Source organism: Onychostoma macrolepis, chromosome 06 (assembly GCF_012432095.1).
Source record: "Onychostoma macrolepis isolate SWU-2019 chromosome 06, ASM1243209v1, whole genome shotgun sequence".
Lineage (NCBI taxonomy): Eukaryota > Metazoa > Chordata > Actinopteri > Cypriniformes > Cyprinidae > Onychostoma > Onychostoma macrolepis.
Genome location: NC_081160.1, coordinates 24,862,729 through 24,874,733, shown reverse-complemented (window position 1 = coordinate 24,874,733; position 12,005 = coordinate 24,862,729). Strand labels below are relative to the sequence as shown.

The 12,005-nt window shown below is 36.3% G+C and overlaps 1 protein-coding gene across 1 annotated transcript; it reads right to left on the bottom strand.

Annotated features, from left to right (window-relative positions):
- Positions 1-11,051: 11,051 nt before the first annotated feature.
- LOC131541873 (uncharacterized) lies at positions 11,052-12,005 on the bottom strand. The gene is made up of 2 exons (XM_058777856.1): positions 11,895-12,005; positions 11,052-11,711 (listed from the first exon to the last, which is right to left on the bottom strand). Exons 1-2 carry the CDS (start codon positions 11,967-11,969, stop codon positions 11,067-11,069), a joined length of 720 nt encoding a protein of 239 aa, XP_058633839.1. The 5' UTR covers positions 11,970-12,005; the 3' UTR covers positions 11,052-11,066.

The window sequence follows — 12,005 nt, the reverse complement described above, 5'->3', positions numbered from 1 at the left end:
CTTCCATAGTAGCATACACATGTAGCACCTCAATACCATGGTAAAATGTAACTATATGTCTTCTAAGTGTTTGTATGAAAAACATTTACATTATAGCTACATTTACAGTATAGCTATAAATGCACAAACGCTATTAGCTTAATCACAAAAAATACTGTAATTATATTCCATTACTCCTTTACATTTAATACATTGTCTACGTTAATAATGAAATAAAATTCAATATAAATATCCCACATTTTTTTCATCAGCGAGTAAACGTGTCTGCTCCAGTGAAGCTCGCGCTGCGCTGCAGTTTGAACTTTGAGGCGAGCTGATAAACGGTCCATGGTGCAGTTCAGATGAGAACTTTTGTTATCACTTTATGGAGAACAATTATATAATTTTATCATCCAGCCCTACGTTAACTTTACATAAACGTTTTGATACATATCGACTCTTATGACGGTGTTAAGTTTTACCATTATTTAAACAGCTTTGGATGCTAATAATACATATTATGAGTTCAGAAATTGCATCAGATATGTTTTCTGATAATATAACTTTATTGATGCATTTTCAGGCATGGCTATTTGGTTGCGGAGAAAGCCAATCAGAAAGGCTCGCTGAATTGCATCTTAAGTGCACATGAGCTGCATCGGGGGAAATAATGAATGGAGGACTTGCTTATTGACTGAGTGAAAGCAACGTATGAGGAACATTGAGAGAGAGTGTGTGCGCTGAATTTTCATTTCAAGCACTTCTGTCCTGTCTGTGAAATGTAACTGGTCTCTCTGCAGACTGTAAATGTTTAATAATGTTCATACAGTGCTACCTTTACACACCACTCCCTCAAATCTGATCATAAGACCACTAGTTCTTTAACGTTAACACAACATATTCTGCATGAGCTGTGTTTGAATGTAATATATTTTGGTCTTGTGATTTGTCACTTCCAGTTAGTGTTGAGAGTTAGCTGGCATTTTGATTCCAAGCAGTGACGGTTCACTGGTTCTCCTCGGCACAAACTCACAATAAAGCAAATATATGTTTTCTGCAAAAATTTGAAATCAGTTGATACAGCAATGTGATTTTCTAAAGAATTTTGTTGGCCATCCAACATATTCAGCGTCAAAACTAGGTTGCCATGGTGATAAGCACAGAAACCAAATCAGGGTCCTTGGAAGATGAGTGTTTTGTGTGTGTGTGTGTGTGTGTGTACATCTGTGGAAGCGCAGACATGGAGTATAAGTAATGGAATTAACCATTTGCTCTGCCCGGATCATTCATCGGTACTGTAGGTCTTCTAGGTTAAACTGTGACTCAGGCTGTAAACTTCACATATAGAATCTACTTACAGTGCAAAATATCTATGAAAAAATAATACTAGATATCATCATTCATGGTGCAAAAAGCTAAGTGGCATTTGTAAATTTTGTTTTAATGTTCTCCTTGCTCAATAAATTAATCCTATAATTGATGAGACTTTAAGAAATAAAAGTCCTCTAAACAATAGGTTTTATAAAGTTATCCAACAATGAATTATTTTTCAGATTTTATTTGTTACATTCTATCATTTAATAGAAATATACTAAATCAGCATGGATGATGAGAACACTGTGCAAGTCGATGCGTTTGTGCTCGACTGAAGGAGTCAAGGCCAATGAACAGCATGAAGGCACCAGTAAGCTGCATGTTGTCATCAACCTTCAAAGACACAGTTAACCCAAAAATGAAAATTCATGTTATCATTTACTCGCCCTCATGTTGTTCCTAACCTGCATGCCTTTCTTCTGCAGAAAACACAAAATAAAATATTTGGAAGAATGTTACTAACCAAACAGTTATGGTGACCACTGACTTCCATTGCATGGACAAAAAGAACAAAAAACGCTTAGCCTTTTCTTAAAATACCTTGTTGATGTTCCTCAGGAAAAAGGAATTCATAAAGATTTGGAAACATTTGGGTATGCAAATGATGATGGAATTTTTATTTTTAGTGAACAATTCCATTAAGAAAGAAAAAATAAATAAATAAATAAATAACAAGAGTTTTACATTCAAACCTGTTATTTTTTAATCTAATCTTTAATACCACAAGTTACCTTTCATATTTCGAGCTTGATTCGTACAGTTTATTTACTTCACTTTACTTTGATTTTCTTTTCACTCTCAGGAACAATTTATAAAATATTTTAGTATATTGATAAAAATAGTCTGAAAATAAATATATTAAAAGATGATGGCAAATGTTAAAATCAGGGTTATCTGCAATAAAACTTATTAGAACTTTCGATTAGTTTACAAATGCAATAGAATTAAAAGCAAAATATGCTGATTATTTAATCAAATTGAACACATATATGTTAATATTGGCTGAAAAATCCCTCTAATGAAGATCATTCAAAAACAATACATTATTGACTAGCAAACTTAGCATGCTAACTCTGTTAACAGTTATTGGGCAAACAGATTTCCCAGCATCTGTTCATGTATTTAGCCAACTATCTATTATGCTGCATATGCACAATAGCAAGAATACAAACTGATTCATTTCAAACATGTTGAGTCTTGCTGTCTGTTATTTGTTTTGCTGCGTCTCATTTGTTTGCTTGTCTCAGAGTGCAGTATATGACATTACATATAAATGCAGCAGATTGTTGAGAACATTACATAAAAATAAAATAAAAAAAAACATTAGTATAAAAAAAAGAAAAAGAATGGTACTGCTTCAGTAAGCCCAATGTTTGTGAAACTGAAAGGCTTTTTTAAAGCACACTGTCTTACATTTAAAAGGCAATTTAAACTAATACTACCCTCTCATTGAAATATTTGGAGGCAGATTGACCTTTTGTAAGATGCCAGCTAAAACATTTTTGCATAATTGTAATTTTAGGCTTAAGTTTGACCTTTGCCTTCATCTTTGCACAACGCTTGGAAAGACCATATATCACTGCCTGCTCTTTTTCTCTCCCTCTCTTTGTCACACACAAAGCAATGACTGGATTCACTAAAAATAGCACTGTTAGTGTATTCTTTTCATCCCAAATGCATTCTGGAAGCCTCCACTCTGTTGACAAACTGACAAAATAATAGATGCATGTATATTAACAAACAAATCCCACAGCAATGACGAGCATAAGTCCTGTAAACATGGATAGCAATCCAAATTTATTGACAACAGAGCACAATAAAGTGGTGCGAAATGAGCTCTGCACAATAAAGCTGATTCATGGGTGATAAACAATAAACTAAGCACCACCAACAACGGCCTTGAGGTAGCGTATGAATGCCTAAGAGCGACGTTAAGTCATCACACCCACCCTAATCAAAGGAATGAATGCACTTTTGTGAGCTGAATTGTGGGGTACACAGAGTATCTACAATGATGGTAAATCAAATTGCGTTAATAATGAAGATTCACGTAGAGTTTTCACAGCTGCTAGCAGTCCTCAAGTAAGAGTAAAGGGTTTCTATGACTACCTCTGTCAAGAAGAAACAGAAAAGTGCAGCTGTCTCCAATGCTTATCTCAGGTGTATTGCGCACAACTCTGCAATATATCAGCTTTGAGCAAAAAAAAAAAAAAAAAACGAGCCCGGGGCACAAAAACTCTACTGAAGAGATTTTATAAACACAGCGCAAATGGAGACAGCCATAGAAAGAATAAGACAGAAAAGAAGGAGAGAGACACACTGTCAGTGTCACTTTTGTCTTAGTATTTAATTATATTGGAATAGCGGCAGCAAGAAAGAGGGGAAAGAAGGTTACAAGGAAATTCTGTAGAACAAATAAACACTTTTACCTTTATCATTTTTGTTTTGTGCATCCAGGAAACAGCATCTGTGTCCATTATAGGCCACTGAAAGGTAGCAGTATATAAATATAATCAAATATATTTTATTTTATATTTTGCATTTATATTTATTTTATTTGATCATTTTACTATATCATTATACTACTCTCTCTCTCTCTCTCTCTCTCTCTATATATATATATACAGTGAGGAAAATAAGTATTTGAACACCCTGCTATTTTGCAAGTTATCCCACTTAGAAATCATGGAGGGGTCTGAAATTGTCATCGTAGGTGCATGTCCACTGTGAGAGACATAATCTAAAAAAAATCCAGAAATCACAATGTATGATTTTTAACTATTTATTTGTATGATACAGCTGCAAATAAGTATTTGAACACCTGTCTATCAGCTAGAATTCTGACCCTCAAAGACCTGTTAGTCTGCCTTTAAAATGTCCACCTCCACTCCATTTATTATCCTAAATTAGATGCACCTGTTTGAGGTCGTTAGCTGCATAAAGACACCTGTCCACCCCATACAATCAGTAAGAATCCAACTACTAACATGGCCAAGACCAAAGAGCTGTCCAAAGACACTAGAGACAAAATTGTACACCTCCACAAGGCTGGAAAGGGCTACGGGAAATTGCCAAGCAGCTTGGTGAAAAAGGTCCACTGTTGGAGCAATCATTAGAAAATGGAAGAAGCTAAACATGACTGTCAATCTCCCTCGGACTGGGACTCCATGCAAGATCTCACCTCGTGGGGTCTCAATGATCCTAAGAAAGGTGAGAAATCAGCCCAGAACTACACGGGAGGAGCTGGTCAATGACCTGAAAAGAGCTGGGACCACCGCTTCCAAGGTTACTGTTGGTAATACACTAAGACGTCATGGTTTGAAATCATGCATGGCACGGAAGGTTCCCCTGCTTAAACCAGCACATGTCCAGGCCCGACTTAAGTTTGCCAATGACCATTTGGATGATCCAGAGGAGTCATGGGAGAAAGTCATGTGGGCAGATGAGACCAAAATAGAACTTTTGGTCATAATTCCACTAAACGTGTTTGGAGGAAGAAGAATGATGAGTACCATCCCAAGAACACCATCCCTACTGTGAAGCATGGGGTGGTAGCATCATGCTTTGGGGTGTTTTTCTGCACATGGGACAGGGCGACTGCACTGTATTAAGGAGAGGATGACCGGGGCCATGTATTGCGAGATTTTGGGGAACAACCTCCTTCCCTCAGTTAGAGCATTGAAGATGGGTCGAGGCTGGGTCTTCCAACATGACAATGACCAAGCACACAGCCAGGATAACCAAGGAGTGGCTCTGTAAGAAGCATATCAAGGTTCTGGCGTGGCCTAGCCAGTCTCCAGACCTAAACCCAATAGAGAATCTTTGGAGGAGCTCAAACTCCGTGTTTCTCAGCGACAGGCCAGAAACCTGACTGATCTAGAGAAGATCTGTGTGGAGGAGTGGGCCAAAATCCCTCCTGCAGTGTGTGCAAACCTGGTGAAAACTACAGGAAACGTTTGACCTCTGTAATTGCAAACAAAGGCTACTGTACCAAATATTAACATTGATTTTCTCAGGTGTTCAAATACTTATTTGCAGCTGTATCATACAAATAAATAGTTAAAAATCATACATTGTGATTTCTGGATTTTTTTTTAGATTATGTCTCTCACAGTGGACATGCACCTACGATGACAATTTCAGACCCTCCATGATTTCTAAGTGGGAGAACTTGCAAAATAGCAGGGTGTTCAAATACTTATTTTCCTCACTGTATATATATATTAAATCAGTAAGATACTTTAAAAATAAATACTTTTATTACTTTTTAATAAAAGTATTTAATACTTTTATTCAGCAATAAACTGATCAAAAGTTACTTTTATACAATTTATTTTAAAAAATGCTGTTCTTTTGAACTTTCTTCAAGGAATCCTGAAAATAAAAGTATTACGGTTTCCACAAAAATAGCGATAATAATAATAAGATGGGAAATATTTCTTGAGTACCAAATCAGCATATTACAACAAATCTGGTTAGGTATTTTTGTTTATATTGTATAAATATTATTATACATTATAATAATTATTACTACAACTGTCCATTTTAACATTGTAAGAATTAAGAATTAACAATGTACCGTATTGACCCGAATATAAGACGATGTTTTTTTCTTGAAAATACATATGAAAAAACGCAGTCGTCTTATATTCGGGGTCTAGACTTTGACATGTCAGTAATACACCCACAACAACAGGTGGCGCCAAAAACGCATAAAACGAGTGTGCCATGAAATATGTAATGTAATGTGTGCTGTAAAGATCGCGAGTGAAAACAAAAGAAAAAGAAAAGCTTACAGCGGCAGAGTCGTGACTGTCATGTTAGCCTGATGGGAACAAACTTCCTCTGTAAGTGATTTTAAAACATAAGACAGTACCCAGATTTGAAGACTACAATAAGATTTCACTTCTACTGTGATAAAATTTTGGTAGACTATGAGATGGATAGACTAAATGTCATATAATTCAGATGGGCTACCTGTTATTTCAATGGTATATCAAAAGGTGTATATTTTTCAATGTCATTGTTAGTACATTTTACCAGTATTTACCATACTTTCAAAACAAAAATTAAAATAGGAAAAATATGCAATTTGAAAATAATAATAAAAAAAAAAAAAAAAAAAAGATTTAGATTTCAAAAAGCCTTTTTCCAAACGGTACATCTGGAAAAAGGGGGGTCGTCTTATAATCAGGGTCGTCTTATATTCGGGACAATACGGTAATACAGTTAAATGCAAAATGTGATTATTATTAAACCAATTAATCACATATATTAATATTTGCTATTACAATTTCATGTTACAAAAACAATTCTAAAACATCTTAGGGGATTTCAAGGCAAGTTTATTTGGTGATATATAATATTTCTCAGTGTAGCTCAATTTCTTTATAAGCACATATTTTCTAGGGTTTTGAACTTTTCCACTGCTATTGCTCAGGAAAAATATAGAGTTTACAGAAAACACCTTGACCAATATGGGGTCATGCTGTCACTTTGTATGGGGTAAGTTGTCACAATGGACCCTGCCATTAAAGAGCCTATTAGGTTGCAACCTATTATAGGCTTTGCAGCAAAATGTAAACAAATTAAATTCAACTGAGTACAATTCATTAACCACTTTTTTTCTATCTATCCCTAACTACTTGCCAGAGTCTTTGATAAGAACAGGTTTTTGAAATATGTAGTTCTCAGGCCGAATTAGAAAAATGAAGAGGAAACTATAAAATGAGCAATGAGACATTCAAATGCACAGGGAACACAACTGTTGCATAATCAATTTGTCGAACAAATTCAGTTCATCAAAGCCTTTGGTGCACACTTTTCATCAAAAGTTATCTGCTAATTGCTGGCAGATCATTGGCGTAAAGTTTGTGTACGTCAGCAACCTCACAGTACATACGCAGAAAAGTAGATATGCATGGAAGATCATGTGAATATGTACTGTTATTAATTATAGATGAAACGAGTTGATGCATATTTCATAGCCAGGCATGTTAATTGAGCTGCACAAGCAATATGAGGCAAGTGAAGTGCTGGTTGCGTTGCAACTCGTCAAACCCAAAGGTCAGCAGACATTTCTGTCAGTATGATGACAGAACGAATTTTCAAGTTTTAAAGGGGTCATATCACAGCAAAGTCATACTGTTGTTTTTAGTCACCATATTCCATTAAAGGAACAGTTCACCAAAAAAAGAAAATTTGCTGATAATTTAGTCACCCTCAGGCTATCCAAGATTTAGATGAGTTTGTTTCTTCTTCAGAACAGATGTGGAGAAATTGATGGATCAGCGATGGACTTTTAAACTAAAGAGAGAATTTTTAAGCATACAGATTCATATTTTGGCCTGAAGAGACAGTTTAAAGTTAAAAAGTTTTAATGATGGATTTGTTTCTTACAAACACAGCTTTTCACTTTACAAGACAGTAACTGATGGACTGGAGTCGAGTCCGATTATTGTGACATTTGTATCAGCTCTTTAAACTCTCATTCTGGCGGCACCCATTCACTACAGCCCAGGTGAAAAACAAGTGCACTTCCATAATGTACTTAAAGTGCTCTATTTTAACTACTTTTGTACTTAATATACTAAAAATGATTCTTTAGTACTTCTTACAGTTTTTCTCGATTGCTAACACACAATTCATTAAACAATTCACCATTTTCCCACAACTATAAACACAATCTCAAAACTACACACCAACTTGTGCAAACTTCAAACTTCCAGGTCAAAGTCAAACATTTTAGTCAAAAACATATTTTCTAGGGTTTTGAACTTTTCCACTGCTATTGCTCAGGAAAAATATAGAGTTTACAGAAAACACCTTGACCAATATGGGGTCATGCTGTCACTTTGTATGGGGTAAGTTGTCACAATGGACCCTGCCATTAAAGAGCCTATTAGGTTGCAACCTATTATAGGCTTTGCAGCAAAATGTAAACAAATTAAATTCAACTGAGTACAATTCATTAACCACTTTTTCTATCTATCCCTAACTACTTGCCAGAGTCTTTGATAAGAACAGGTTTTTGAAATATGTAGTTCTCAGGCCGAATTAGAAAAATGAAGAGGAAACTATAAAATGAGCAATGAGACATTCAAATGCACAGGGAACACAACTGTTGCATAATCAATTTGTCGAACAAATTCAGTTCATCAAAGCCTTTGGTGCACACTTTTCATCAAAAGTTATCTGCTAATTGCTGGCAGATCATTGGCGTAAAGTTTGTGTACGTCAGCAACCTCACAGTACATACGCAGAAAAGTAGATATGCATGGAAGATCATGTGAATATGTACTGTTATTAATTATAGATGAAACGAGTTGATGCATATTTCATAGCCAGGCATGTTAATTGAGCTGCACAAGCAATATGAGGCAAGTGAAGTGCTGGTTGCGTTGCAACTCGTCAAACCCAAAGGTCAGCAGACATTTCTGTCAGTATGATGACAGAACGAATTTTCAAGTTTTAAAGGGGTCATATCACAGCAAAGTCATACTGTTGTTTTTAGTCACCATATTCCATTAAAGGAACAGTTCACCAAAAAAAGAAAATTTGCTGATAATTTAGTCACCCTCAGGCTATCCAAGATTTAGATGAGTTTGTTTCTTCTTCAGAACAGATGTGGAGAAATTGATGGATCAGCGATGGACTTTTAAACTAAAGAGAGAATTTTTAAGCATACAGATTCATATTTTGGCCTGAAGAGACAGTTTAAAGTTAAAAAGTTTTAATGATGGATTTGTTTCTTACAAACACAGCTTTTCACTTTACAAGACAGTAACTGATGGACTGGAGTCGAGTCCGATTATTGTGACATTTGTATCAGCTCTTTAAACTCTCATTCTGGCGGCACCCATTCACTACAGCCCAGGTGAAAAACAAGTGCACTTCCATAATGTACTTAAAGTGCTCTATTTTAACTACTTTTGTACTTAATATACTAAAAATGATTCTTTAGTACTTCTTACAGTTTTTCTCGATTGCTAACACACAATTCATTAAACAATTCACCATTTTCCCACAACTATAAACACAATCTCAAAACTACACACCAACTTGTGCAAACTTCAAACTTCCAGGTCAAAGTCAAACATTTTAGTCAAAAACATATTCTCTTTTGTCAGAATCTAATCTTTGGCCTCAGATGACACACAAAGCTGTCAAATGCACAGTCTATTTTCCTGACTAGAGAACACTAGTGAGATCAATTCCAAACACTGTCACAAAAACCTCCTTTTGGGAAACAGGAAACATCTTGCAAGTCAATGTCTGTTACAGTATGCAGCATAAATAGAGTTGTGCAGATACAGTAAAATTCACCAATAAACTTTAAGAAAAGTTTACTTTCATTACACTACTGTAAAGTTATCTTACATAGATGAAAGGCACTAGAAGAGAAAAGTTCAAAGACCAAACAACTGAATATACAGTAAACACACATTGGAATATCCTGTCAGTTTCTGTACAGCAATAAATAAATAAATACAGCATCCTCTGCCAAGTTGCATTACAGTATTGGTAATATCCTTATTTGTTATACTATAACAGTTTCTTAGTCTTCTGAGAAAAGACTTTTTCTGCCTCCCCTAGACAGTCGACTCTCAGTTCTGCACAAATACATGTAAAAAGTATTGGCTACAAATCAATTCATTCTCCATTTTTCTGAATGAACCAGCTCAGGTTATGGAGCCAAACTAAATAACTGATGGCATGTGGGCAGTTACGAGTTTGAGGGTGTGTGCTACAGTATTTACAGTACAATAAATAGTGAAAGTTCTCTCATCTGAAGTACTGCTACTATGTACTGTAATTGTAATATGTAAGTAGATGAGCCTGCAGGCAGCATTCCTTATGATCATTCCATGCACAAGAACATGCTCTATAACTATAGTGCTTTATATCAGGAACAAATGACCTTTGACCTCATCCCCTTAATTTTTCTTTTCTCATCCTATTCCTCTTTGTCTCCCACTACCAGGATTCATTTTCCAAAACACATAACCACCTGTGCAGATTCTGACTGCCGTTTCATCAGTTTTGCTACTGAATGTTCAAACACGGATAAATGTGTGCTATTTGTGTTCATTTTGTGATTCTTGAGGTAGTTCTATTGTGTTTTTTTGTTTTCTAAATGATAACATGGTTAAACCTTTGCAAAATGATGCTGTTATAGTGTAGAGTTTTGCAGAAAACATTGTTTTGAGCATGTGTGAAAGCAGGTGGAAAAGGTATTACAGTTTTTGCCCGTTGCTTGAACACATTTTGCAAAACTTCGCTCATTGTGCCAAAACTCTACACACAAGTAAACATGACACAACACTGGGAAATATACCATTCACATCTGTGTCAAATTGAAACTCTACTATCAAAACCTAAACTCTGCTATCAAAACCTAACATTCCTTTCTCAAAATGTAACTCTGATGACAAATTGACACATACTTGCATCATATGCATACACTTTCAGATCAGGGGGAACACACTAGTTTACTTTATATAAAACACTGCAGTCTTTGATTTTCACTGTTTATTCAGAAGGCATATTTTCAGGAGGCACATTTTCAAACCACCAAAAAAGCAAAATACTCAATATTGTACATTGCAGTAACATGAATTCAGATAAAGCAAAAAAAATAAATAAATAATAATAATAATAGAAAAAACACTATACTGTAAACACAGAAAATCATGGCAATTGCATACGTGGGCTCATGGATCCCGCCGTCTGTTGGGGTCTGGCCACAGGACCTCATCGACATCACAAGCAATGTCTTCTCCCGCTAGGCACCGGGGAAAATATCCCCTAGCATGTCGAAACCATCCATGGATTGCTGTCACCTGAATGTCGCCGCAGGCCTGATCCATTGCCTGCAGAAGAGGCATGCGGGCATGTGGTTGGCGGTCATATACACGCCATCTCCAAGCCGAAAATAATTCCTCTATAGGGTTTAAAAATGGTGAGTAAGGGGGCAAGTATACCACTTCAAACTGATTGTGGTTGGTGAACCAGGTCTGGACCAGAGCAGCCCGATGGAAACTGATATTATCCCATACCACCACAAACCTGGGCTGATCTGGTCTGTTCTGTACAACTATATTATGGACAGCATCTAGAAATGTGAGTATATGTTGGCTATTGTATGGACCTAGTTTTGCATGATGATGTAGAAGCCCCCGAAGGCTTATGGCGGCACACAATGTGATATTTCCCCTGCGCTGCCCCGGGACGTGCACAATTGCCCTTTGGCGAATTACATTACGACCCCGTCGTCTTGTTTTGATCAGGTCAAATCCAGCTTCATCAATGAAAATGAATTCATGAGGCTGTGCAGCTCCATCCATGGCCAAGATTCTCTGTAACAAAAAAAAAAACATATTACTGTACTCCAGTGCTACACATACAGAACCCTCACCCCATCACATAGGTACCTGTGTAGCTCTCCGAATGGATCCATGCGGTACTGATATGGTACATATTCAGCTGCTACTGGATTTCACCAATACTGTATTGTAAATGTAAAGGACAGTTACACTTACCCGTACATATTCAGCTCGAAGTCCTTTGACCCTGACGCTGTTCCTCTCAAATGGGACCCTGTAGAGCTGCTTCATGGTGATGTTGTGTTTTCCCAAGATGCGTCTGATGGT

Excerpts from the sequence above, each read along its gene's own strand:
- LOC131541873 (XM_058777856.1), bottom strand. The coding sequence starts at position 11,969 with ATGAAGCAGCTCTACAGGGTCCCATTTGAGAGGAACAGCGTCAGGGTC. Across the intron at positions 11,712-11,894 it reads TTCGAGCTGAATATGTACGG|AGAATCTTGGCCATGGATGG; the intron begins GTAAGTGTAACT and ends TTTTTGTTACAG.